Source organism: Peromyscus leucopus, chromosome 1 (assembly GCF_004664715.2).
Source record: "Peromyscus leucopus breed LL Stock chromosome 1, UCI_PerLeu_2.1, whole genome shotgun sequence".
In the NCBI taxonomy this organism is placed as follows: domain Eukaryota; kingdom Metazoa; phylum Chordata; class Mammalia; order Rodentia; family Cricetidae; genus Peromyscus; species Peromyscus leucopus.
This window is the reverse complement of record NC_051063.1, coordinates 164,854,977-164,882,659: the sequence shown is the minus strand read 5'-3', so window position 1 is coordinate 164,882,659 and position 27,683 is coordinate 164,854,977. Positions and strand designations below refer to the sequence as shown.

The following is a 27,683-nucleotide window of genomic DNA, read 5'->3' as shown; positions in this document are numbered from 1 at the left end:
GGCGGGACTTAGATGCAGCCAATCGCCTGGGGAGGACGGAAAAGGCGGGAAAAAGAGGACCCAGAAGGAAGCTGGAGGCGGCGACCCGGAGCAGGAGAGGAGGGCGGGCCAACGGAAGACCCCACCTCCCGGAGGCGAACGCCGGTCCCCGGTCCCCGGTCCCCGGAGCTTAGGTGTCCTCTTCTGCAGCGCCCCCGGGGTCTCAGCGCTGCCCGCCGACGTCCCTGCGGGGAGGCCCCTGTGCGGAGAAGGGTGCCGGTCTCTCTTCTCGAGCGGCGCCCGGCTTCCCAGACTTCACAGACCAGACCTCAGTATGAGACAGTGCGCCTCCCGGAGGCAGCGAAAGCCTACGCCGGGCTCATGTTAGGGGAAACGACCCCAGTCAGGGAACAGCCCAAATAATAAGCCTGGACTCCCCGTGGCCTTCTCGCTCGGGGACCCCAGTCAGCAGCCCTCCTCGCCAGTGTCCCATGTCCCGGGGTCCCTAACCACTCGGGAGACCCACTGGGCCTGTCACCCCTCTTCACCCTCGTCCTGTATTCCCAATACGCAGGGCCCTCAGAACCCTCTGGCTCCTTATCAGCTCCTGAGGCCTTCAATAGTCCTTCACGTTACACTTGCAACTTCTAGGGCCTGAAGCAGCCTTTTAAGCTGTCTTGCCATTCCCAGAACCTGCCCATACCCTACCATCCCTTATCCCCAGCACCCCGTATTCCTGACTACTGAAACCTGAAGCAGCCCCTTCACCCTACTCCCCTCTGTTCCTAAGGCTCCTAACAGTCCCTCGGTCCATCCATCCCCACCTTGGGAATCCTCAGTAGTACCCTTATCCTGTGCTCCAGTTCAGGGGACCTTCAGTCTCATCCTGGCTCCCGCCCTCCCACACAGAGGCTGACTCCTAAAAGCCCTGCCAGCCTCCACCTGACCTGGGCCGGTGCTCCCCGCTCCCAGCACCCCGACTGACATTCCCATTTGTGTTGTCTTGCGGCTGTTGAGCTCTGGGGTGGGCGTGAAGCACACAGGCAGTGGTGCCAAGAAAGCCCCCAACACCCGTGCCCCTACCTCCCAGGACACCCAAAGAAGAGCAGCCACCATGCACCTTCCCGAAAGCCTGCAGGACCTGGCCGACAGTGAGACAGTGCGTTTTCTGAGGAGACCAAAGAGCATCTCGAGGATCTGCGGAGGGGTGAGACCCTGGGGGTCAGGACACGGGAGAGATCAGGTCTCAGATCCGGGAACAGAGGGAGGGGCCAGACGGGAGGCAGAGGTTGAAGCCACCTTTAACTGGGTATCTGGTCATGCCTTAGCCATGTTCAACAGCAGCTGAACTCATCACAAGAAAGAGCCCAACAATTTGGGAATGATTTACAAACCCCATGAGAGACTGGGAGGACTGTCATGAGTTTGAGGCCAGCTTTGGTTACAGTATAAGAAAAAGAAAAAAGTGAAAAAGAACCCTTCAAAAGAGAAGAAAAATACCCCCCTCCAAAAAAACCCTGTCATTTTGATGAGTGGAATCAGAGTGTTTGAAGACTGCTTGTCCAGTGGGGTAGCCACAAGCCGCATGAGCTGCTCCAATTCCAGCTAATTTAATTCAGATGGGTATTCTCCATCCAGTGTGGCCGTATTTCAGGTGCTTAGCTGCCAGGTTACCTCGTGGCTTTCCAACTGGACAGCATATATTCAGGACATTTCCATCATGCCAGAAAGTCCCACTAAGCAGCATCCATGAAGGCCACACAGAAAGGAGCAGTGCCACTGCATTCTGTGAGATGCCAGGACCCACTCATTTCCATTTCTTGGGTGGGATTAGGTCACTTAAAAAAGAAAAAGGTTCCAGGAGGTGGTGGTGCACACCTTTAATCCCAGCACTCTGGGAGACAGAGGCAGGTGGATCTCTGTGAGTTTGAGGCCAGCCTGGACTACAGAGTGAGTTCCAGGAAAGGTACCAAAGATACACAGAGAAACCCTGTCTCAAACCCCCCCCCCCCAAAAAAAATCACTACTATATTCCCAAAGATTCTGGACACTGGGAGCAAACTCCTCATTCAGCCCACTCATGCTGTATAACCTTGACGTTGAACCAATCACTGCCTTTCTCTGAACATCAGTCCAAGAGTCATCTATCTATGCCTATGGGCTTAACCTGCACTTCTTCCTTCTCTCTCTCTCTCTCTTTTTTTCTTTTTTCTTTTGGTTGAGAGCCACCATGTGGTTGCTGGGGATTGAACTCAGGACCTCTGGAAGAGCAGTCAGTGTTCTTAACTGCTGAGCCATCTCTCCAGCCCCAGCTCCTTTTCTTTTTAAAAGATGTTTTAAATTATGTGGCTGTATGAGTTTACACGCACCTCATGCAGGTGCTGGTGAGGTTAGAGGGTGTCAGATCATGTGGAACTGCAGTTAGAGCTGGTTGTGGGCCACCTGTTGTGGCTTCTGAGAACTGAACCCTGGGATCCTCTGCAAGCATCTTAGTTACTGTTCTATTGCTGTGAAGAGACACCATAACCAAGGCAACTCATGAAAGAAAGCATTTAATTGGGAGCTTGCTTAGAGTTTCAGAGGGTGAGTCCATGACCATCTCGGCAGGAGCATGGCAACAAGCAGGCAGGCAGGCATGGTGCTGGAGAGTGGCTGAGAGCTTATCTGCAAGTTAGAGGCAGAAAGAGAACAAACGGGAATGGCAAGGGCTTTTGAAACCTCAAAGTCCACCCCTAGTGACACACCTCCTCCAACAAGGTCACACCTCCTAATCCTTACCAACAGTTCCACCACCCGGGGACCAAGCATTCAAATATATGAGCCTGGCCAAGGCATGGTGGCATACATTAATCCCAGCATTCAGGAGGCAGAGGCAGGAGGATCTCTGTTAGTTCAAAGCCAGCCTGGTCTACATAGCAAGCTCCAAGACAGCCAGAACTACATAGAGACCCTGTCTCCAAACAGAACAAACAAAATCACACATATGAGCTAAAATGGGGGCATTCCCATTCAAATCATCACATGCAGTATGCTTGCTCTCTTAACCACTGAACCATCTCTCGAGTTTGTGCCCCCACACACCCTGGTTTATGTTTGGGGTGTCTTTTTGTTTGTGTCTGTTGTTTGAAACAGCATCTTAATTCTGTATCCTAGCCCAGGCTGGCCTTGAACTCACAATGGACCTCCTGTTTCAGCCTCACTGAGTGCTGGATTATAGGTATAAGCCACCATGCTCAGCCAGCCTGTACTACTACTGTTGTTTTCCCTGGACAGAACTGGTAACCAAAGCCCAGTTATGAGCTCTGATTAGGGTCATGGGAGCAGAAACCAACCCTCTGGCCTGATTCCTCAGTGAGAGTCTCTGGGAAGCTGGCATTCTTGTCCTTCTCCATGGATTGAACTCCAGAGTCTCCCCCAGGTTCCCAATCCAGAGTACCTTCTCTCCGTCCTCTGGAACAGTCCAAAAAGGCCTGGCTTTGAGTCCTTCCTAACCTGTGTGTCCATCAAAGGGACCTGCTCCCCTGTTAGCTGGGCTGCCCCAGGCATAAGCTGCAGCAGCAGCAGCAGCACCTTACTTCCCAGAAATGCCCCTTTGGCTCAGTCGCTTACATGGCCAGCCCATCTGTGGCCTAAAGCATCTTCTCTGACCCGTGTCCTCATCTGTAAAGGGTCCTAATCCCTGCTCCTGGGCAGGACTGCTGTGAAGACAAGCAAGGCGATGCATACATGCTGACTAGCGGGGGGCTGGCAAATGCTGAGCTCTCCTTAAATAGCAAGTATTGTCACTGGAATAACTCAGCTGTGAGGGAGGAGAGGGTTGGAGGAACCTGGGATGACAGGGGCTGGTGCACGCTGTCCTTCCTTGTGAGAAGAGGGGAATTATGACTGTCACACATTACTCCCTGGTGCCTTCTCTCCTCACCACAGCCTATGACAAGAACCTACTAACGTGTATGATCCAAGGGGAAACTGAGACTCCTAGACAGAGGTTGAGTGATTTGTCAAGGTCATTGCCATCAGATGAAGGAGTCAAACTCACATCCACTCACTGTCTCCAATGCCTGGAAAGGGGAAGCAAGCGTTGAGGGATCTGGGAGCCCAGCTGGTATGGCCAAGTGCAAGCAGGGGGAAAGCTGACAGACCTTGTGGTCAGGGACTTTGCCTGTGCTACCATCCTCCCTCCCCTTCCTCTTCCTCCCCTGGCCTGGTTCCTCAGTGGGAGTCTCTGAGCATCTGGTATTCATGTCCTCCATGCTTCTTGCCAGCTGGTATCTTAACTCATGAATCTTTGCTCCCTTCCTGGAGACAAGCCAGGCAGGGTGCAGAAAGAGGCTGGACATAGGCTTCAAGGAAACAGGATCCCCAGCTAGTTGATGCCCCTCCCCATATTTCCAGTGCCCTAGGCTCCACCATGGACAAATAGCCTTCGGGGCCTGGAAGTCAGGGCTGGACTCAAACCCCACCCTAGAGCAGCTAACATTAAGGGTCTGCTTCCTCTCCTAGGTGAGTCCTGAGGACCACCATTGTCCTGAGCCCCGCTCCCCCTCTCCACAGCATAAACACACTAGGAAACTGAGGTTTCAAGGTCTGAATGACTTGCTCAAATCCACACAGCTTTGCAGAGTCAGAAGCATGTGGCTCCCACTGTGTTGTAATGTGGTAGATTTATCACCTTGGAAAACAGAAGTGAATGAATAATGTGGTAGACAGTTCCAGGGAGGTGGCTGTTCTTTCCCTGCCTCATCCTGCCGTGAGCAGTGCAAGGTACTTCCTCAAGACTAAATCCTTAGCTCCCAGACTAGTGGTTCTCAACCTTCCTAGTGCTGTGACCCTTTAACACAGTTCCTCATGTTGCGATGACCCCAACCATGAAATTATTTCATTGCTACTTCATAACTGTCATTTTGCTACTGTTATGACTCTCGTAATGTAAATATCTGATATGCAGGAAATGTTGAGAACCACTGTTCCAGACCATTTTACAGCCTTCCTTCAAGAACTTGACTATAAAGTGCTTGGCAAGAAGGGAAACTTGTTATTTTGGTTATAAAGCAATAGCTGAGAGAGAAGGGAAGACAGTACAAAGGCAGGTAATTTAGGGCTGGCCTTTTACCTCGTCCCCCACACCAAAGGACATAAAAAGAGTTACTCTCTCTCACACACATTTATGGAGGCCCTACTGCACTCTTGCAAACACACACACACCCCTGCAGAGCCTGTCCCTGTGCGTTCAGATCTTATCAAAGTTTTCATGTTTCCTTCTGCACAGCTTCCCATTGCTTACAGTTACGTCCATCAGTCACAGATCCAGTCTCCATTCCTCAGGGCTATGTTCTTCTACCAAACTGCTCTGTGGGCTTCTCTCTCACCCTTACCCTTTATCTAGATCATTGGCCACATGACCCCAGAGAACTTTTCCAGTTCCTGGATCTGATCCTGGCTATCTTAGAACTCTTCCACGCTCAAAGAAATTCTAATGAGGGGCTAGAGAGATGGCTCTTGTTCTTCCAGAGGACTCAAGTTCAACTCTGAGCACCCAAATCAAAAAACCATCCTTAACTTCAGTTCCAGGGGATCAAATGCCCCCTTCTGACCCGAATGCACCAGAGAGACCCCAGTGGTGCTCATGAATCCATGCAGGCAAAGCACTCACATACGTAAAATAAATCTCTTCGAGTTAAAAAAGAAGTTCAGGGCTGGAGGGATGGCTCAGCGGTTAAGAGCATCTGGCTGCTCTTCCAGAGGTCCTGAGTTCAATTCCCAGCAACCACATGGTGGCTCACAACCATCTGTAATGAGAACTGGCTTCCTCTTCTGGTCTGCAGGCATACATATAATAAATAAATAAATAAATTAAATCTTAAAAAGAAAAAAAAAGAAGTTCAAATGAGAATTTTATCTTTCACACCTCCTCAGGTCTGATGTTGAGGTCTTTGAGGTCTTTGCCTACATAGATATCCTACTTGTCAGATACTTACATTACAGTTGATAACAGTAGCAAAATTACAGTTATGAAATAGCAACAAAAATAATTTTATGGTTTGGGGTCACCACAACATGAGGAGTTTGTATCAAAAGGTCACAGCATTACGAAGCTTGAGAAGCACTGGATTATAGGCATGCACTACCATGCCCTGCAAAACTCCTTTACGGTCCAGATCTCAACTTACTAATTCCTAAATTCAGCCCCAGGACTTTGGTTTCCACCCAAACTTCAGCTCTTGTCCACTCTGCTCTGCCGTGACTCCCCAGCATGCAGACTTACCCCTGCAGCCAACTCTACATCACCCAAAGGCTTTTTCCACGCTGAGAGCTGATCCTACCCTGCTCTGCCCTGCCCTGCTCACAGCCCTCCAAGCAATGGTCCCCGTACTCAATGCTTCTCATCCTTTAACATTCCATGAACCAACCTCACTTTCCACTCAGTAGACACACATGGGCTCCTTCTGTGCCTAGCACAGGGCTTGCCACACTACAGTGTGACGGGCTTCAGTCTTTCAGACATTTGCGCGAATAGGAACCTCTGCTCTCAGGGCTGGATCCAGCAGGAGGCAGACTAAGAAAGATGAAGAGCTATACGGCTGGGGTCCAAGTGGAGGCTCTGCTGCTCACCAGCTGAAAAAATTTATCCACTTCCTTGTCCTCTGTGCCTCAGATTTCTTTATCAGAAAAGTGCCTCTGTCATGGTGTGGTGACAGCATCACAGAAGGCAGGTGCACAGCTGTGGGGCAGCTGCACAGCTGTGGGGCAGCTACACAGCTGTGGGGCAGCCACCGAGGCAGTGCTGTGTTGCTTTCTTAAGAATTCTAAAGCAAAAACTAAATGTAGCGTCCTATGGCTATAATCCCAGAACTTGAGAGGCTGAGGCAGGAAGAAGAGCTATGAGCTCAAGGCCAGCCAGGGCTGCTTGTGAAGCCCTGTCTCAAAGAAAAAAGTCCTGAAGTAAGAAGGTTGACATTTTAATTCTGTAATCAGTACTGCATATTTGTTATGCCTTTGCACATTTTGATTATTTCACAAGTTTATTTCAAAACATGGATTGGGGAGGAGGGAGCTGGGAGATGGGCTGGCAACTAAGAGTGCTTGCTACTTGTGCACAAGAACCTGAGTTTGGGTCCCAGCACTTAACTCACAACCACCTATAACCCCAGCTCCAGGCGATCCAATAACTTCTTCTCGCTTCCACAGGCAAGCAGGCACATGCACACACAGCAGAGACATGGCCAAACATGCATAATTTAAAATCTTTTAAAAATGAATTGGGCTGAAAAAAAAAATGGCTCAGCTGTTGTGAGTACTCAGCTGCTCTTCCAGAAGTCCCAGGTTCAATTCTCAACACACATAGGGTGACTTACAAACTATCTGTAACTCCAGTTCCCCCATGGGCACTGCATGCATGTAGTTCACAGACAGACAGACAAAATACCCATACACATTAAATGAATAAATTTAAAAAGTAAAAATCGAGCTGGTCAGTTTTTGCACATGCCTTTAATCCCAGCACTTGGGAGTCAGAGGCAGGCGGATCTCTTGAGTTCGAGGCCGGCGAGTTCTAGGATAGCCAGGGCTACACAGAGAAACCCTGTCTCAAAACACCATAATAACGATTATAATGATAATAATAATAATAATACTAAATTAATTGGGGCTGAACACAGAGCTCAGCGGTAGAATGCTTGACTAGCATGAAAAGGCCCTGGTGTCAGCCCTCAGCACTGGGTGGAAGGGAGAGGAGGGAGACACAGGAAAGCTGGGAGAGGAGGACACTTCTTATTAGGTCTTGTGCCCTGACCAAGGGTGGTGTCAGGAGAGGATGGGACAGACAGGGATGGGTGACAGAGATGAAGTTAGCTAAGGCAAGAGTGTGTCGGAGGAGGCCAAGGGGATGCGCTGGTACTGCCGGGGCACTGGGAGCCTTGAGGGACTGTGGGCAGGAGAGCAGAGGGAGACCGCTGGCATGAGGGGAGGGGAAGGTGAGGCCAGAGCCTGGATGGAGGAAAGAGGATGAAGGGCAGAGACAGGGCTCCGAGGCTGCATCAGGAATGGCAGTTGCAGAATGCCCAGTACCCAGGGTGTCCACCCAAGGGGAAGGCCTCTTGGAGGAGGCACTGGGTTCCACTCTGTCCATTGTGGTTCACAGGTCTTTTCCCTGGTCATCTTTTCCTCTCTGCTAACTGATGGTTACCAGAACAGGACAGAGAATCCTCAGCTCCGCTGCGTCCTCAACAGCAATCATGTGGCTTGTAGCTTCGCAGTAGAAGCTGGCTTTCTGTCCTTCCTCAGCTGCTTGATCTTCCTTGCCTTAGACGCCCGTGAGAGCCGCATCACGGGCAGCCGCTTTAAGACAGCCTTCCAGCTCTTGGACTTCATCCTGGCTGGTGAGTCCCACGCGACCATGCAGAGCTAGCCCTCCCAGGCTCCCTAGTGCCTACGGTCACAGCCCTGCTGGTCCTTCCACTGTGGGGGTCTGACTCCATGGTTCCCCCAGAAGCACATCCTAGTCTGTCTTCTTCTCTGTCCTCTCACTGCCTCTAGCCCAAGCTGCTTTTCCCTCACATTCCACTCCCTGGCCCACTAAACATAGCCTGAAGAGTCCACCCTGTGGCAGGAATTTGACTCAGAGCGCTGAGCCACATGGACCCTCAGTGAAAGCTAGGATGAAGACTCTGCCTTGCAGGGGCTTCTGGGTGTGAAATGAATTAAGGGGTGCCTACAGACATGTGCACACCTGCTGAGCACTTTCCAGTGGTAGGCACACCATCAAGGGATGAGCCCTGTCTCCTCCAGTTCGAAGAACAACCCTGGGGTGAGTCCTGCTCATCTCTCATTTCCCAAGAGAAAGCAAGGCTGAGGTAGTCATGTGACTGACCCACGGCTGCCCAGTGAATGGCAAGCCCTATGCTTAAAGCACGGCACAGCCTCCGTAATCATACCACAGTATCTGTAGAGCTCGGCACCCAAAAGCACTCAGCCCATGCTTTCTTTATACCCAGGCCCTCAGACCCTCCTCACACTGCCTCTCTCCCCTCCCCAGGAGCCAATCCCAGCACCCCAGGGCCAGAGACTCTCCTGTCAGAACCTCTGCAGTGAGAAGGTGCTGTCCTCTAGGAAGGACCCCTTCACTCAGCCCCTGTGCACACGAGATGTGGCTGGCAAAGGGAACTGATGCAGTTGAAGTAACCACATGGAGCTCCGGCTCTGTGTTATGAGTTGACTTTGGGGGACACTTGAGGGACTTGGATTAGCACCCCTTGCCTGTGCCCCAGCATGCTTTCCCCTCTCTCTTCCCTTGCCCCTCCAGTCCTCTGGGCAGGTGTCTGGTTTGTGGCCTTCTGCTTCCTGGCCAGCCAGTGGCAGCACTCGAAGTCCAAGCATTTCCTCTTGGGGAACAGCAGCGCCAAGGCGGCCATTGCCTTTGCTTTCTTCTCCGTCCCTGTCTGGGTGAGGACAAGCCCTGGCACCCCTCTGGGGTGGGGTGGGAGGACTGCACATTTGGTGACCAGGACCAGGACTCGACCTGGGTCTCTGCTGTCCCCCTCCAAGTCTACCTTCTTCGGGCATCCCCAGTCCTGGGCACTGCTGGGCATTAGCAGACCCCCCAGGCCAGTCCCTGGCTTTCCCTGTCCCATCCCAGCTGGCTTAACTCCTGCCCTTTCCTGCCCACAGATATTCCAGGCCTACCTGGCCTTCCAGGACCTCCGAGACGAGGCTCCAGTCCCCTACAAGCGCTCCCTGGACGAGGGTGGTGTGGTGCTCAACACCCTCTCCCCATCGTCCACCATTAGCCCTGTCAACCCTCCCACCACAGGCCCCAACAGCGTGAGTTACACCAGCTCAGCACTGTCCCCCTACCTGACGGCCCCAAAGGGCCCCCGCCTGGCCATGATGCCAGACAGCTGAACAGCCTTACCCACATCAGTAAAGAGCTCTTCTCCCTCTGAGGGGTTTCTGAATAACCCTGTCCTCTGTCTGTTCCTCTCATCCCTTGAACGGCAGGGGGAGGAGGGAGACCCCCTGAAAAAGGCCACATTTCTGTGCTACCCCCAAGCGCCAATCACCTTGCTGACAGCAGGTTGGAAGTGTACCCTAAGCCCACACTAGCCTGGAAGAGGAGGCACAAGGGCCTCCTACTACAGCTGAGGCTGAGGCTGAGAGAGAAGAGCCTTCCCTTCAGAGCGCCAGGGAGGAAGAAACAGTGCAGCACTGATCCGGCAGCCCAAGCTCTTTAACCCACAGTGATAAGGTACTCAGCAGAGCGATGTGTGCATGGAGTCAGTCAGGACACTGAGTCCATGATGAGGCTTAGATCTGTGACTTCAAATGCATTAAGTCTAGCTTGGGAAAGAGGCAAGTGTTTCTGCTCTACACCTCCAGGGTCACCAGGCTACAGACCTGTTAGGAGGGATCAGGCAGGTGGCACCTTGTGCCAGAGTGACAACCTTTACCCAGCCATGGGGCTGAGGGTGTAGAAACTTGCTCAAGGCTATATTGAGAAAAGAAAAAAAGTCAATTTTAATATATTTCATTTAACTTAATATATCCAATGTGTTGCTGTTTCAACATATAGTTGATGTGAAAATTCAGCTTTTTTAAAATTTTTCTTTGTGCAAACAGTTTCACTGTGAAGCTCAGGCTGGCCTGGAACTTACTATCCCCAGCCTCGATCCTGGGGTTATAGGCAGGTGCCACCATTCCCAGCACTGAAAGTCCCCATTGCCACATTTACCTTTCCTCACGACACGGCTCCTCGGGGTCTGCCAGGGCGTGTGCTGGGGAGACGAGTGTCACTGACAGGCAGCCCACTGGCAGTGCCACTCTTGATCCTTGGGGTCGTTCCTCTAGAACAACTAAACATCTTTTCTGTTGTTATTTTGGTTTGTTTTTGTATATGAAATTAGTGGATAACAGACTTTGGTTTTTGGTTTTTTTAAAAAAAGTATTTATTTTTTATTTTTTAATAATTTATTTATTTATTATGTATACAGTGCTCTGTCTGCATGTGTCCCTGCAGGCCAGAAGAGGGCATAGGATCTCATTATAGATAGTTGTGAGCCACCATGTGGGTGCTGGGAATTGAACTCAGGACCTCTGGAAGAGCAGACAGTGCTCTTAACCGCTGAGCCATCTCTCCAGCTCCAACAGACTTTTTTTTAAAGTAAGGAGCTAGAGCTGGTAGAGTACTTGCTCAGTGAGCACAAATCCCTGGTTTGTTTAATCTCTAGCATCGCATAAACCAGATATGATGGTGCACATCTATAATCCCATCTCTCAGGAGGGGAGGCAGGAGGATCAGAAGTTCAAGGTCAACCTCAATACTTAGGGATTTGAGGCCAGCCTAGGATACATCTCTCTCTCTCTCTCTCTCTCTCTCTCTCTCTCTCTCTCTCTCTCTCTCTCTCTCTCAAATCTATACAAGGGCTGGCATGACCTACAGAGCATTCATTTACAAACTGAACCAAGATACAAATTATGAGGTCAAATTTAGACTCCAGCATGTCCTTTGGGGGACGTCCTGTGTGTCAGGCACAGAAATCACACAGCCTGGTTCCTATGGAGAGGCAGTGACAGGAAGCACTCTGGCCTGCAAACAGCCCTTAGCCTTCTCTGCTGCCATGAGCTGGAAGGTCTTCCATGTGTCATGTAACTTATCTGTTGGATGGATTAGTTCTCAACCCATGTACCACGAGCCATCTCAGGAAGAAGCAGTCAGTCAGACCTGCCCACACCCTGCACTTGTATTCTGTCGGGCTTCTGGGCCAGACTCCTCTTCTAAACAGAGGCCCACTAAACCACCACGCAGAACATGAGGGCTCTGCAGCGGGAGTCAGGAGCAAGCCAGACTTCGTCACTCTTCCTTTAGACCTCCGTTTTCTCAGGAAGTGTTTCTTCCTTAGGGGGCTGAGGGCCAAGTGAGAGCATCCATGTGATATTAGGACATAGCAAGTCCTCTGGAAAAGTTAGCCCTGTCCCCGAAGCTCGTCCAAAGACTGGAATTGGATACAACTAAGAACTGGGAAGTTCTCAAAGGACAAATAGGAAGTCTGACTGAACCAAGGATCAAAATCCAGATGCTGGCTGGGGGCCGAGCCCAATGAAGGACCACTTGCCTGGGATGCACACAAGGCCCTAATTTGAGCCCCAGCATTGCAACGGACAAACAGGAAATGATCTGCCACTGACAAGAGCCAGGCAAAACATGGAAGTCGGAAATGGCCAAGTGTGGAGCCCATCTCAAAAAAGGCCAGAAAGTATTTGCTTTTTTTTTTGAGACAGGATTTCTCTGTGTAACAGCCTTGACTTTTCTGGAACTCACTTTGTGAACCAGGCTGGCCTTGAACTCCCAGAGATCCATCTGTGTACTAGGATTAAAGGCATGCACCATCACATCCTGCTTTCATTTGCCTTTTAACTCTATAAACAAACACATATACACTATTAGCCCAATAATAAACATTAACAGCCCATAGCCAAGTCCTAGCTAGGTGGAAAAATGTAGGCATCCCATCTATTCAGCATCAGGCATCTGCTGCCATCTAGAATGAGGACCACCACTGTTGAATTGACCGACTTCTTTTAAACAGGCCAGAAATTCAGACTGTAATATAAAGATCTGGTTTTTAAAAGTTGGCAACCTTTTTTTTTTCTTTCTTTTGTTTTTATAAAACAGTATCAAAATGCCAGAGTTGGGGGATGGTTGGAGAGGGGCCTAGCGGTTAGGAGCACTGGCTGCTCTTACAGAGGACATGATTTCAATTTCTAGCACCCACATGGCAGCTCACAACTGTTTTAACTTCAGTTCCAGGGAATCTGACGCTCTTTTCTGGCCTCTTTGGATACCAAGCATACACACAAATAGTACATGCAGGCAACACTCACACACTTAAAATAAAAAAAAAATGTTTAATGCCAATGGAGGGAAGGATGAGGGCTGTCCCGTCATCAATGGTGCAAGACATGCATGCTCTTCAAGGTCTGGAGAGTCATCAGGCAGTTTCTATATCAAACGAAGATCAGATTCTCCCAACCTCTTCCCTGCAGAACCTCAAGGCATCCTGGTGCACTGGAGAGTCCTGGGGTACCCATTTCTCATCTTCCTACTCCTTCAAGATATCTGACCATCCCTAGAAGGTCTCAGGCAAAAGAGAACAAGCCAGGGCCCGGCACAAACCAAAGAGAGCAGGGACAGTTTTCCTTGGTTTATTTCAAGAGAACAAAGAGTCAGCCATCAAATTCTGTACAAAAACATGGTGTTAGAGTGTGGTGACCCCCAGGCCAGCTAGCCCCCTTCCCTCGTATAAGCCCAAAGCATCCCCTAATTTGACAAAAACAGGACAACCCCCTACCCACCCCCACAGAAAAAGCTAACAAATTCTGGGGAAAAAAATATGAAAAATTAGGAAGACCCTCCTTAACTTTCTTCTTTCTTACCACCAGTCCAGGAACTTGTGGGGAGGATTGTGGCCACAGCCAAGGTAGGCAGGCAGGCATTGGCAGACGTAGTGTTTGGCAACCATGGGGCTGGGGTGGGATCTTGGAGGGAGACAAGTGGCTTAGACAAGGAGTAGACCTCGGCTGGCCCTGGTCCAGAGAACACTCAAAACACAGTTTATAAAAAATCAGGGCCAGGGTAGAAGAGAAAAAAGTCATCAGAATCAAAAACTAAATAGTGGAAAGATTTGTTTTTTTGTTTTTCTTCTCTAAAAGGCAAAAGGCTACAAACAGCTCTCAGGTCCTGAGCTCCCCAGGATAGGGGTCTTCCACTGACCCCCAAAACCCAGCTGGAGGGGTGGGGAGCCGGGAGAGGTGAGCTCTTTAAAAGTCAGCTCTGGATGGGAAGGCTCTTGGTCTTCAGCGGCCTCCCTCTGCTGCCTCCTGCCCTGCCTCGGAAGGCTGGTGAGGCCAGGGCTATGCCGGTAAGCTCAGCTTCTTCCCCTTTAGGACTGTGGAGAAAGAGACAAGGTGGGCCTTACCTTCTATCCCACAGAGGGGCAACCTCCCCTCCTGAGCAAGGCCTGCTAGTGAGTTGTGCAAGGAGAGGGAACCCCCAGGACTGCATCCTGAACCACTGGGTTGAGTCTAGATCAACCAGGGGGTAGAACTCAAATTATGACCTTGTCACAAGGGCTGAGCAGAGGGGGCCAAGAGCAGGCTTTTGTTTTCAGTAGTGCTGACGGTAACACATGATCACCACAGAAAGGGTCAGATGGCCTAGCAGGGTTGGCCAGGCATGACTACCCCTCCAACCTTCCAAGCCTTAATTCTAGGGCCTGGAACAACCTGACCTCTCGGCTCTTGTCTCGATTGCCCCAGACTCTGTGCTTTTGTGATGCCTAGGCTAGCCGCAAACTGGACACAATCCTGCCCTAGCCTCCACAGTGCCGGGATTACAGGCCTGATCTTATTGCCTCTTTCCTTCACATACTGATTTCTGGTCTTCAGGTTTCTGCTTAAACATCACCTCAAGATGCCCATGGGTCAAGGCAGGTTCCACCCTTCTAACTTGTCACCAGAACACACCTGCCTTCATCCACTGAGTGTTCCTGTCGTCACTCTGTTCTTGCTTGTGTGCTGTCTTCCTCAGTAGGAGCTAAGGGGGCAGAGGGCCTCGGCTGCCTTCTCTGCTATGGCTGAGCCCGGGACACGGCCAGACTCAGTAAGTTTGTACAGGGAGAATGAATTCCACCGTCAAGAGTCCCTGCTTTGTCTGACCTGCACTTGTAGAAACAGAGCCTGAGGGTCAAAAGCCGAGCCCTGGGGATGGAGGATCTGGGATCTAAATAGGAGATGGTAGCCCCATCCCTCAAGTGATAGTTGGCTAAAGATCGACCCTGGGCCCAGGAGCACAGGGCTAGAGAGAGCAGCCCTTTCAGCCAGCCCTGCATCCTGGTTACCTTTGGTGATATAGAGGTAGAAGAAATCGCAGTAGAGGACTGTCTGGACCAGGCCAGCAACGATGGCGATGAGGTCAAAGAAGCCCTCGAAGTGGTAGCGCCAGATCCAGTTGAAGAGATAGAGTGTACGGTAGACACCCAGTGCAAACAGGTAGTGGCTGGTGATGGTCTCCGCCTCACCCGTCTTGCTCACCATGAACAACTGTGGCAAGATGGCCACTGACTCCAGGTAGATGGAGAAAGTCCAGAGGATCTGCAGAGGACAAGGGTAAGGGACAGGATGAGGCAGCGGGGTCAGCAGTATCACAGAATGAGTACTATAAACTACCACTAGCACTCAAGATGTAGCCCACTGTTGAGCCACATCACCAGCCCATCATCACTCTACTCTCGTCACAGCCCCTAACATCCCCTTATACAGAGAGGAAACTAAGCCCATGACCACAGAGCTCCTGAGCAGCAGAGCCGGGGACTTGACTGGAGCTCAAGCTCATGAGTGCTTTTCATCCCCTGAGAGCAAAAGGCACCAACTCCAAACCCACCCCTGACCCCCATCTCTACAGTGGAGACCCATCCTGCTCTCGTAAGGATACCATTAAATATGTGACCTTCAAAGACCTAAGTCTACATTACTCTCTGGCTCAAAATCCTTTGGTAGCGTGTTACTGCTCAGAATAAAATCTAGACTCCTGACCTTGGCCCTCAAGGTCCTCCCTCTCTGGGCAGCACAGACTGTTTCCTCCTGCCTCAGGGCCTTTGTACGTGCTCTTCCTACCCCCCCCCCAAGCCCCAACCTCAGCAGCTAGTCACTTCCTGAACAAGGTCTACCTTGGCCACTCTTCCTCCAAGATTCACAGCATTTGCCTTTTGGGATTTTTTTTTTTATTTGTTTTACTTAAAATTTTAAAAAAAATTGGCGGGCGGTGGTGGCACACACCTTTAATCTCAGCACTTGGAGGCAGAACGAGGCGGATCTCTTTGAGTTTGAGGCCAGCCTGGTCTACGGAGTGAGATCCAGGACAAGCACCAAACTACACAGAGAAACCCTGTCTTAAAAAACAAAACAAACAAACAAACAAAAAGATTATGGGGCTGGAACAATGGCTCAGCAGTAAGAGTACTGGCTGCATCTCTAGAGGACCTGGGTTTGATTCCCAGCACCCACATGGCAGCTCACAACTGTAACTCCAGTCTCATGAGATCTAACACCTGAATCTTGTCTCCAGGCACCAGGCATATATTTGGTGCACAGACATACAAACAGGCAAAAAAAAAAAAAAAAAAAAAAAAAAAAAAAGTTTAACTTATGTGGCTATTTAGCCTGCAGAGACCAGAAGAGAAAGAGCATCAAATCCTCTGGAACTGGAGTTAGCAGGGGACTTCAAGCCACCATGTGGATGCTGGGAATCAAATCCTGCACTGGAAGATCAGGAAGTGCTCATAACATCAAAGCCATCTCTCCAGCCCTATTTATGTGTATGTATGTGTGCCAGAGTATAAGTATATGCATAACATGTTCAGGAGCCCTTGAAGACCAGAGGAAGGCATCAGATTCCCTGGCACTGGACTTTTCAGGACTTTCAGGTGAGTTATTTTTTTGAGAAAATCTTGTTCTAAAGCCTAAGTTGGCTTGGAACCCACTCCACTCCACAGCCCAGCTGGCACTGTCCTCATGAACCTCCTGTTGGGATTACATGCTCATTAGTGTCACTGCATGTGGCATGTCATCCTGTCATATCGCCTCTGTATTCTGTGAAGCCCAGAATCCCCAGGGTTCCCAGCAGTAGCACAGCTCCTGACGAGGGAGGCAATGAGTGAACCGGGGTGAGCAGCAACATGTGGACAACACAAGCCACCCTTAAGGGAACATGGACAGCCTCTTTCATGACCAGGTCATTACAGTCCCTGAGAGTCCCACCTGGGGGGGGGGGTACATAATCAGCTACGTACCTGAAACCTCCCCTCAGAAAACAAAGCCAGGTGGCAGCTGTGGCTTCTCCACAGCTGTTTTGGTTTGCAAGAAGGAAGTGAGAAATACCAGGACAAGATGGTAACAACCCAGAAACCTCTCTTACACCACGGGGCATTAACTGGCTTCAGCCTTAATATTTCAAGGTGGATCCTGCTGTTATCCTCATTATACATATGAGCAAACTGAGGACCCAATGACTAAGAACCCTGCTCCCAGGAAGGTGCCTACTCCCTTGACTAACCAGAATCCTTCAGGCAGCCATTCGAGAAATATACCCATTCGGCTGATGAGCGCTCAGCTCTCATCCCTGGGGTGGCCCCAGGGGAACTGAAGCGCTGCCCCCCAAATAGGCCTGTTGCTGTTTACCTGTTGGCTCTGGGACAGCTGAATTATTTATTTTTTAGATTTATTTTCTGTGTATTAGTGTTTTTGCTATTTTGTGTGTGTGTGAGAGAGAGAGGGAGGGAGAGAGAGAGAGAGAGAGAGAGAGAGAGAGAGAGAGGGAGAGGGAGAGGGAGAAAGAGGGAGAGAGAAGGAGAGAGAAGGAGAGAGACTCATGTAGGCCAGGCTGGCTGTCCTCGAACCAAGATCCACCTGCCTCAGCTTCCTGAGTGCTGGGGTTAAAGGCATGAACCACCATGCTCAGCTCAATTTTTTAAAATTCATGTGTATGAGTGTTTTGCCTGGTTCCCACAGAGGTCAGAAAAGGGTGTGGGTCCCCCTGGAACCGAGTTAGATGAGTGAGATCCAACATGTGTGTGTATGTTGGAAACTGACTACATTCTTCTGATAATGCTCTTAATCACTAGCCATCTCTCTCCAGCCCCCTGGATTTTTTTTTAAGGTTAGTTTTTATTTTTATTTATGTGTATGTCTGTATGTCTATATAAGTGAATGCTACATATACATTGGGTGCCTGTGGAGGCCAGAAAAAAAGCATAGGACCCCTGGAGCTAAAGTTCTAGGCAGTTGTGAGCTACATGATATGGGTCAGGTCCTGGAACCAAATTCTGCAAGAGCAGGGAGCGCTCTTAACTGCTGAACTGTCTTTAGCCCCAAGATCTAAACTTTATTCATTCATTCATTAATTCATTCATTCATTCATTCATTTTTGAGGCAGAGTCTCACTATGTATTCTTGTCTGCCCTAGAACTCAGTATGTAGACCAGGCCAGCCTCAGACTCACTGAGATCAACCTGCTTCTGCCTCTGAGTGCTGGAACTAAAGACATGCAACACTGAGCCCAGCCAGGGAGCTGGGATTTGTTTTTTGCTTTTTTTGTTTTTTTTTTTTTTTTTTTTTTTTTTTTTTTTGGTTTTTCGAGACAAGGTTTCTCTGTGTAGCTTTGTGCCTGTCCTGTATCTCACTCTGTAGACCAGGCTGGCCTCGAACTCACAGAGATCTGCCTGCCTCTGCCTCCCGAGTGCTGGGATTAAAGGTGTGCACCACCACCACCACCACCACCACCACCACCACCACCACCCACCACCAACCGGCCGAGAGCTGGAATTTTTTAAAGAGTATTTTCAGGCTAGGTGTGGTGATGCAGGCTTGTAATCCCAGCACTTGGGAGGCTGAGACAAGAGTATTATTTTAAATTTATGGCCATTCTGGCCTACACTCATGCGGATCTCTGTGAGTTTGAGGCCAGCCTGGTCTACATAGTGAGTTCCATGATAGCCATGGCTATACGTGGAAACTCTGTCTCAAAAAAACAAAACAAACAAACAAACAAAAAAACGAACAAGAAAGTTACTTTTCCTTCTCTGGTTAAAAAATACTTTCACAATGTACTATTTACTAGCATAGACTCAGAAAACAGTCACCCCTCTACGCCTACCCCACCTCAGTTATTAGTCTCCCCACCTGCAAAGTGAGTCCAGTAGCTCCAACTCAGCCGTGGTAGAGAATCAATCAACAGTTGTGTCCAGTGCAACACAGTGACAGTGGCACACTTTCACAGCCAGAGTCTAGTGCCCAGTCCAGGGCTCCCATCACAACAGTCACCCCTCTGGTACTTCGGGGCCATGGGCCAATGTTGACTTTAGCCTGCACAGTGCTTTGAGAAAAACATCTTGGGCTTTGCAAAGTGCCAATATCGTAGCCAATGAGGTTTATCCAAGGTGTAAGTATTGCTAACTGAAAACTTTGCCAACCGGGCACACGCCTTTAACCCCAGCACTTGAACTCGGGAGGCAGAGGCAGATGGATCTCTGAGTTCAAGGCCAGCCTGGGCTACAGAGTGAGTTCCAGGACACTACACAGAGAAACCCTGTCTCAAAAAATAAAAAAAAGTTTTTTTAAAAAAAAAAAAAGACTTTTCCCAATACCCTTCCATGACGGATTGAAATATAGTTGGCATTGGTAATTTTGAAAGAAAAAGAAGAAAAAAGAAATACATTTTGAATATGTTGCTAAAACTTGGAAGCTAGATCTTGTCTGAGGACTCCCATTACAGCTTCTGTTGAACACCTCAGCATAACTGACCGCCCAGGGCTGCTCCCGTAAGCCAGGGCGGGCTGCAGAGGCAAAGCACTCCAGTTGATGGCTCCCTCCGGCCCGTGAGGCAGGCACGAGTCGGCAGACTCAGCACAGCCCCTAAAATTCCTCCAAGGAGCACGTACAGACCCAACCAAAACACCAAGAGTGAAAAATAAGACAGCCAACACCTGGAGGTGAAGTGTCCCGCATGGCACTAGCCAGTCCCTCAGCAATGCTGACCCAGTCCTTCCCACCTCATGCCAGACGTGGATCTGTAAACATCAACCTCCATAGCGCTAAGAGGACTAGGCTCTACCCTGCACCACAGAAAAGGATGTGAGAAGTAGGGACTGACTTCTTCATTTTGTCCTCTTGGCTGTGTGTGCCCTTTAGTTGTTAGCTTTAATGGCTGAGCCATCTCCAGCCCCGTTCCCCATTTTACAAAAGACTCAGGCATACGCTTGCCCATGGTCCCACCAGTGTCCGGTTGAAGAAGATAGCTTCCAAGCCCTGCACCTCAAATCCACAGCCTCCTCATGTAACCCGTGAGCAACCCTGAACTCAGTAACTCTCACATGACCTGCTTCACAATGGGGAAACTAAGGCAGAGAAGGACAAGTCACAGGCTGAATTCATTATAGTAGAAATACTGGGAGATGTGACATATACCTATAATCCAGGCCCTGAAGCAAGAGAATTGGAAGTTCCAGGCCAGCTTTTGAACTGGTAAGCCCCTATCTCAAAAGACCAATGACTGACACTGTGGTCCAAGGGCAACACACTAGCCTAGCATGCACAAGGCCCCAGACTTTTTCTCCAACACTTCTCGGGGGGAAACGACAAATAAGATGTAGATCTGGGGTTCAAATTCAAGTAGCTTCACTCTAGAGCCCTGCTCCCCACTCCTAACCCCTGGTCAGTCCACTACTTACCGGACTAGATGCCCTTGGACATTCAGATACTTAAGGATCAGTTTCCTCATCTGAAAATGGGGTGCCACTCTATATGGACTTAGCCTGCCAGCATGTTGACTGCACAGAGCAGCAGCACATGGTATGACCTGCCTCCATGGACCTAGGCTGAGCATGTCTGTCGCTCCCGCATGACACCTGAGAGGGCCCTGCTGTCAGCTGCCCCTGCCACCCAGCCCCTGCAGTCCCCGCCGAAACCAACCTCCAGCGGGGTAAAGTCGTGGTTGACCAGGAATGCCAGAATAGCCGTGGGAACAACGAGGAACTCCACCCGGAAAGTGTCATGGTTTCCATCATAGGTAGCTTTGAACTTGCTGTAGATCATCCACACCGTGGTAAAGGAACAAGCTATGTAGACCACCTGAGGGGGACAGACAGGGCAGCTTACAGGTGGGGCCTCCCCTCAGTAGGCTCAGACACTGGAAATCAAGTTCCCAGCCCACCTCCCTCAAACCAGATGTCCAGACCCAGCTCTCTTCCTTCATGCCTAAATGCCTAGACATCAGTCTTCCATATTTGACCAAAGTCTAGATAATGAGTTCCTCCTCCCTCAGGCCCAGATATCCAGACTCCAGCCCTCCTCCCTCAGACTAGACTCCTCTCTGAGCCCTGCCTGGAACCCTGCCACAGCTCTGACTTCAGCTCTACCTTCATGCAGGTGTTGTAGAGTGAAATGTAGTTGGTGAACAGGTCCAGATATCGGGCAGTAAACACCACAGCAAACAGGACCTGGCTCTTCCCTGAAATGCCTGGTTGAGACAGAGAACAAGGGGCAGGGTAGAGGGAGCCGAGGTGGACTACTTGGGCAATAAACTAAAGTGCAGTGCCTGGGCCAGCCGGCCGGAACTCTACAACACAGCGGTCCCCAAAGGCCTTGAAGCCTGAGCACGGCCCTTTTCCCACCATCCACAGCCAGGGGGCAGCCGGCCCCAAAGATACTACAGACCGAGGCTCCGTCCCAGGCTAGGCCTCGCTGGTCCCCTTGTCTCCTTCAGGGTCCCCTGACAGTGTGGACCTACGTTGGGACCTAGGGAGAGCCCTGCCTGACTTTAGCCTCTCAGCCAGTCACCTTCCTCCCGTTCCCTTCCTGGCCTTTACAGTCCACGTCACCAACTCCCAGCCACCTCCCCGCCTGCCATGGCTCCTGGTTCCCAGCCCCGGAACACCCATAGCTGTCCCAAAGGGTGCTGCAGAAGGTTGAACTGAGCGCCCGAAGCCACCCCCACCAAACTATGTGCACCCCTGAGTCTAGGGAAAAGAGCTGACCCCCTGGTGACCCTAGATCTAGAAGGATACCCAGCAGGCAGTCCGGGAGGACTCTGTCCGGTCGAGCCCCAGCCTTCCCGGTACCCCAGGGCGGCCCGCTCCCGCCCCCTCTCCGCGGGGTGGGGCTCTCACCCGCACACGATCGGGACTTCCAGATTTTGAGCAGTAACAAGATGATGGCTAGGAGATGGGAGAGGTCTCCCAGGAATCGGAAGAGGTTCATGACTGGGGAGCTCGGGCAGGACTGAGCTGGGGGAAGGCTGGCCGGCCCGGCTGCCCCGGAGCTGTGGTGCTGCTGGGTTGAGGGCGAGAGAGGAGCCCTTCGGTAGCTCAGCTCCGGGGAGGGGGCCCTGGGAGGTGAGCCGAGGCCGGAGCTGGTGGCAGAGCTGGCAGCGAGAAAAGGGAGGAGGGCCAAGGGTGGAAAGGGAGGAGTCTGGGCTGGAGCTCCACCCCGAGGGCGGGTTGGCTCTCTGGCGCCCCCTGTCTCCCGCCACCTGCCTTGCAGAGTCGTACCGAATAAAGCTGTCCTCTTGCCTTCTACTAATCAGAAGGGTCTTTAGGATCCCACGCTCCCTGCCCTTAGCAGGAATCCCAGAGCTTGAGTTCTGAACTCCAAAGATCCTGGAGCTGCCTAGGGAGATGGTGCAGTCTTAAATCTTAGCACTGGGAGGATGAAGCAGAGGATTCCCAGTTCCAGGCTCAAGGCTCCATAATGACAATCATACTAATTACAAATTAATACTAATACTACTAATAGTAACAACAACAACAATCCTGGAGATTAAGAGGGCAGACTTCTGGCTTCCTCAGTGTTCTCTAGTCCCAATTCAGGGAGAAGGCCCAGGCCCGCCTGTCACATATCCTGGGATCCAGACCCAGCCTACTGCCTCTACAATCCCTTTCTTGACAGTCACTTTATCACTCAACATTCTAACCTACATCCACAATCCCTTTCTCTTCTAAGACCCAAACTTTCAGGTCCTGGCTCTTTCAGAAACAGCATCCCTCATGTCCTCCCAGATCTTAGGACACAGGGAACAGGACTTCAACAGGGAGCTAAGGGCAGGAGTCTGATAAGATTGCTATAGGCCTAGGTCCCAGCCCCTGCTCCAGAATTCTCCCCACTCTACACATTCATATTCTCTCTCTCTCTCTCTCTCTCTCTCTCTCTCTCTCTCTCTCTCTCTCTCTCTCCCTCTCTCTCCTTTCCCCTCCCTCTCCCCTTCTATCTCCTCCACCCCCTTTCTCTTTACCCACCCCCAGCTTCCATCCTCAGGGGTCCAGGAGTCCCAAAACATACTCCTTCTGGGCTTGTAGATGCTAAGGACGGCCCTACCAGAGGTAAGATGGGTCGATGACTTCCTGGAACCACAAAGATGGGGTTATGGTGAGGACACAGCAGGTAGTTTTCCTCCAGGGGACTGAGCACCCATGACTATGAGAGACGAGTCCATCAGTGATGGTCTTGCTCAGAATCTAGACCCCTAGCATGAGGGAGAAAGGCTAAGATCTGGACCTGTGGCTGAGGAAGGAGGGCTGGTATCTAGAATATTGGTTCTGAAAGAAAGGGCCAGGCATTGGACCCCCAAGTCTGAGAGAGGAGAGCCAAGGTTTGGGATCCTAGGAGGGTCTGGCCCCCTGGGTCGGAGGGAGGATGGTTAGGATGTAAACCCCTGGGTCACAGGAAAGAGTGCCAGGGTCTGGACACCTGGGTCTGAGAGAGAACTGGACATCTAGGTCTGAGGGAGGAGGGAATTGCAAGCCTAGCCCCGTGGGTTTTAAGGGGAGAGGGCTGCAGCTTGAGGTGAGAGGACTGGGATCCCACCCATCAGTCTATCGGGGAAGCTGGGGTCTAGTGTGCTGGGTCTAAGGGAGGTGGACTAGCAACTGGATGTCTGCTTCCAAGGGGTAAGGAACTTGGGAGTCTAGACTGGATGTCTGCCCTACGGTAGACATCCAGCTTGCATCTTGCCTCTGGGGCCACAGTACTCACAGGATGTCGACGTCCAGAAGAGGGAAAGGGCGATTTCAGTAACCCCCAACGCTCTGCTAGGTCCCAAACTGTCTGTGCCCGGCAATGCCCTTGTCCACCCACCTCTGCTTCCTCCCATTTCATCGCAGCCCTCAGTCTCATGTCCCATGAGGAAAACAGAGGCTTCAAAATGGGGTAAGGAGTGGCCCCCTCCCTCAGCCCCAACAGGAGGAGGGGTCCCTAGGGAAGCCGAGAGGGGGGGCTGTGGGTCTCCTGGCAGGGAAGGACGGGGACTGAATGTTAATCGCATCCTGAGTGAGTGTGCGAGAACACAGCGAGTGTGTGAGTCCCTCACGCTCTGGCTCCTGCAAGCCGTGGCCGCTGCCTGCCGCTGCCGCTACCCGCCACCCTCCGCCCGCCCGCAGCCTCCTCGGCCACCAGCGCCCTGTTGAGGGGTATCGGCCTGGGTGGGTCCGCCCGGCCCCCAGGGGTCTCTCGTGCTACAGCCATCTGCTAGGTGAGGAAGTGTGTCTTGGTGTCAGGCTGGCTGGTGGGGGGGGTGTGTCTGTAAGGGCTGCAGCGGCCGTAGCTGAGGGAGGAGGGGTCTGTCTGTCTGGACCGACCCTGAGCCTCCTGCCTGCACTTCACGGACCCCCAATCGGTTCCCTGAGCCCCCAAACCTGGATGGATGGTGTGCACCTGGGTTCTGTGCCTCCTGCCTGCATCCAGCCGAGTCTCTGTGTGTCCCCGGATGCCTGTGTCCTCCTGTCTGTCTGTCCAAACAGCCACCGAGAGCAGTGACAACCCGCCCCTATTGGGGCCCTGCGCAAGCGTGTGTGTGTGTGTGTGTGTGTGTGTGTGTGTGTGTGTGTGTGTGTCTCCCTCATCAAGCTCCGGGGGTGTTGAGAGGGAATCCCAGGGAAGTGAGATTGTGTGTGTGTGAGCATGTGCATGTGTGTTTCTGCCTGTGCTTGAGAGTGGGGGCAACGGAGGGGGGGTCCAGAGGTGGCCAAGCAAGCAACGGGCAAGCGGTTCCTCTGATCGGCAGCCTCACGCTCCTTACACAAACACACCCGAGCCACTGGCTTCAGAGGTGACCCAGACAGACAGACAGACAGAGACGAGGGAGGGGTGCCGAGAGCACAAAAGGGATGCCAATAAGCCAGGGAGAGGTGATGGGACATTCCAGCCAGGGGAGGAGCCGGGACTGAAGCCGGCAGAGGGGGGCACCCCAGGTGGGTGGAGAGGGATCCCCATGGGGTCAGGCCGCAAGAGGACACCCCAACAGCCTCCGCAATGTCCGGGGCCCAACTTCCAGCGCAACATGTGTAGCCTCATCCTTGCCTAGCCTGGTGGCCGCAACCTTGGGGGACAGGGCAGGGCAGAACCAAGAAGAGGAGGGACAGAGCCGGGACAGGCAAAAGGTCCCCGCCACTGCCGCCTGCGCTGCTGCTGCTGCTGCCGCTGCTGCTTCTGCTGCTGCTGCTGCCTCGCTGCCGCCCTGGGCCTGGCCCCCAACCAGCTCCCCAACACTCCACGGAATCTTTGGGTCTCTGGACACTGGTTCCGGTCCTGGCCCCCCAGCACTCCCCCCCACAGAACAGGGTCATGAAAAGGTAAGGCTGGGGCAGGGGATGCAGGGGTGGGGGTGGGGATGTGGCCCCTTCCAATCTAGGGCAGGGAAAGTTGGCCAGGGACCTCAAGGAGGGAAGGGGTTTGAACGCCAGCAAACCAAACGTCTCTGCCCCCTTGTCCCTCAGGGACCGTCTTCCAGTCTTCCGTCTGCTCTCGCGCGCTCACTCTCTGCCCCTCTCCCAGGTTTCCACACCTCAAACCCACCCCAGGCCTCTATTCCCCTGAGCTTTACCCTGTCCTCAGCTGCGCACAACCGAATCCCACCTCTGTCAGTCTCTCCACCTCACCTTCTCTACACCCCCTTCCTGCATCAGTCTCCCTTTGGCTGGCTATCCCTGTCTCCTCTGCCTTTCCCCTCCCACCTCAGAGCTATGAGTCTGCTATTAATACCCCTGCCAAGGACCTTGAGGGCGTCCAGTGACCGGCAGCCCCAAGCAGCCGCCCCTTCCTCAAGGTTCTGGAATGCCCTTCCGGGGTTGGGATGGGGAGACACTGGCCGGTGTGTGTGCAGTGGGGGACAGGAAGCTTTCTGCAGCCCGAGGAGGGGGAGCTGTTGGCCAGAACCTCTCCCATCCCCACAGTGGGTTAGGGGGGCCATGGAGACAGAGACCCCCTTCCTCCTTACGTCTGGGCAAGACAGGAGAGGAGCGCCTGGGAAGGCCAGAGCTAGTGGGCAGCAAGATGTTGGGACTGATGGGGTCTGAGGCAAAAAAAGGGGGGTTCCTTAAAGGAGTACAAGACAGGAACCAAGATTCCCAGCTGCTGGGGCAGGAGGCCAGGATCCCCGGGTCCTGAGAAAGAAATGACCGCTCTACATTGCTGGGGGAGGTGGGGTACCTGCCAGGCCAAGTCTTCAGTTGGGAATTTAGGGAGGGGGGCACCCATGAGAGAAAGGAGGGCCAGGACTCTTGACTGAGCGGGCTGGGGGAATGGCTTCTTAGGCCCCTGTGGGGATGGAAGTGCATGGCTAAACTCATGTGGCGGAGGTCGGAATGGACTTTGCCAACCCTGTCGTGAGCTCTGGGGACTTTGCCTTCAGGAGACTGATCCTGGGGTACGAGGGCTGGGTAGAAAGGTTGCCCTCAGGAGTCCTTTAGGGGGAAGCCCTGCCTCCTGGCAGGGGTGAGGCCGAGGCTGCCCTCCTAGGCCTCACAGTGACAAGGACCTTGGACCCCAAAAATGCAGAGGCCAGGGTCTGAGAAGCGAAGGAGGGGCTGATGGCTGAGCAGCCACCAGGAAGGGAGAGGAGAGCCAGTATTAACCCCGCAGGGGCCAGGCCACAGCTGTGCGTTATTTTGGGGAGGAGGGGGGGGCTATTCTGAGCACGGATTGAGCCAGCTGCTTAGGGAAGGAAAGGCAATGGAGAGGAGCGACAGGAGGAGGCATGGCCTGCAGGAGGGGGCACCCCCTCCCCGGGGGAGACACCCCCTTCCCGGGGGAGACGGAGCCTCAGGACCTCCAGAAAGGTGGGGTGGCAGTTTGGAGAATGAGGTTTCCAGGCAGGGTAGGGGGTGTGGGCCTCTGCCCCAACCCTTGCTGTCTAGAATGGACAAGCCTGTGCTACCATGGCAACCAGACAGGAGACTGACAGCCAAGAGAGAACCCTTCTGTATCAGGACCCTGACCCATTCAGGAAGCCCCCAGTACAGGCCTTGGTGCTTTCTGGGAGCAGAGACCAGGCCCCCAGGGCCTCCTCCGCAGACCTAGTACCCAGGAGCCTGGGGTTTGGGCCACCCACCCCAGGCAACTAGTATTCAACAGGGGGCACCGGAGGAGGCAACACTTCCTTTAATTTACTAAATTGCTCTGGGCTGGAAGCCAGGGACCCCCCCCCCAGTGCTCCACAGCTGTGCCCCCACCCCAAGACTGGCCTGTGACTCAGTTTCATCAAGAATGAAAGTGAGGGGCAGGGACAGGAGGAGGGGCTAAGGTTGGCTGGGTGGTGGGGGTTTTCTCTCCTTGTATACCCCACTAATTTCTCCCCTCTTTCTCTCCCCACGCCCTGACCCCCTTTTCCTCTCATTCCCCCCTTACTTTCTTCCTTCTATTCTCATTCCCTCGGCCACCTGGCTCTGCCTTGCTTTCATGTCTGTGCTGGGCACCTCCCGGGTGGGGGTCTGGGTCTCTCTCTGCCTTGCCTCGCTATTTCTGTCTTCTCTGTATTTCATTTGCTCTGCCTGCTTTCCTCCATCTCCATTCCTTCCTCCTGAGGTTGGTGTTTGCCTGACTCTGGGTGGCTGTGGGTCCCTGCCTTCCAATTCTGGGCTTGCCTTCTATGCCCCCCAACTTTCTCATCTCTCCGCCTCCCTGCATGGATCTCTTCCTCTCTCCTTGCCTCACCACCATCCTCTCGCTTGGTCCTTCTCTTGGGTCTGTGTCCATCTGAGCCTCCCCTTCCATCTCTCCTTACTCCTTCCCTGACCATTTCTGACGGTCCCCCCTCCTCTGGCCTCACTCTGGTCTGTTCCCGTTTTTGTCCCATCTCTGGGTCTCCTTCCCATCGGAATGACCACTGT

The 27,683-nt window shown here is 52.3% G+C and overlaps 2 protein-coding genes across 5 annotated transcripts; one reads left to right on the top strand and one right to left on the bottom strand.

Annotated features, from left to right (window-relative positions):
* Positions 1–23: 23 nt before the first annotated feature.
* Syngr4 (synaptogyrin 4) lies at positions 24–9,935 on the top strand. 4 transcript variants are annotated; one of them, XM_037199928.1, is made up of 5 exons: positions 24–173; positions 1,070–1,186; positions 8,120–8,357; positions 9,281–9,420; positions 9,646–9,935. In XM_037199928.1, the coding sequence occupies exons 2-5, from the start codon at positions 1,094–1,096 to the stop codon at positions 9,877–9,879; spliced, it is 705 nt and encodes a 234-aa protein (XP_037055823.1). In that variant the 5' UTR covers positions 24–173; positions 1,070–1,093; the 3' UTR covers positions 9,880–9,935. The 4 variants fall into 4 exon arrangements, with proteins under 4 accessions (XP_037055823.1, XP_028715074.1, XP_037055814.1 ...); XM_028859241.2 differs by having other exon boundaries at positions 24–311; XM_037199919.1 differs by lacking the exon at positions 24–173 and having other exon boundaries at positions 318–1,186.
* Positions 9,936–13,160: 3,225 nt separating this feature from the next.
* Positions 13,161–21,987, bottom strand: Kdelr1 (KDEL endoplasmic reticulum protein retention receptor 1). The gene is made up of 5 exons (XM_028859270.2): positions 21,693–21,987; positions 20,943–21,043; positions 20,497–20,655; positions 14,871–15,123; positions 13,161–13,919 (listed from the first exon to the last, which is right to left on the bottom strand). Exons 1-5 carry the CDS (start codon positions 21,781–21,783, stop codon positions 13,885–13,887), a joined length of 639 nt encoding a protein of 212 aa, XP_028715103.1. The 5' UTR covers positions 21,784–21,987; the 3' UTR covers positions 13,161–13,884.
* Between the last annotated feature and the right edge of the window lie 5,696 nt (positions 21,988–27,683).

Excerpts from the sequence above, each read along its gene's own strand:
- Kdelr1 (XM_028859270.2), bottom strand. The coding sequence starts at position 21,783 with ATGAACCTCTTCCGATTCCTGGGAGACCTCTCCCATCTCCTAGCCATC. Across the intron at positions 15,124-20,496 it reads ACGACTTTACCCCGCTGGAG|ATCCTCTGGACTTTCTCCAT; the intron begins GTTGGTTTCGGC and ends TGTCCTCTGCAG. Across the intron at positions 13,920-14,870 it reads CTACCTCTATATCACCAAAG|TCCTAAAGGGGAAGAAGCTG; the intron begins GTAACCAGGATG and ends CTTTCTCCACAG.
- Syngr4 (XM_037199928.1), top strand. The coding sequence starts at position 1,094 with ATGCACCTTCCCGAAAGCCTGCAGGACCTGGCCGACAGTGAGACAGTG. Across the intron at positions 8,358-9,280 it reads CTTGGACTTCATCCTGGCTG|TCCTCTGGGCAGGTGTCTGG; the intron begins GTGAGTCCCACG and ends TTGCCCCTCCAG. Across the intron at positions 9,421-9,645 it reads TCTTCTCCGTCCCTGTCTGG|ATATTCCAGGCCTACCTGGC; the intron begins GTGAGGACAAGC and ends TCCTGCCCACAG.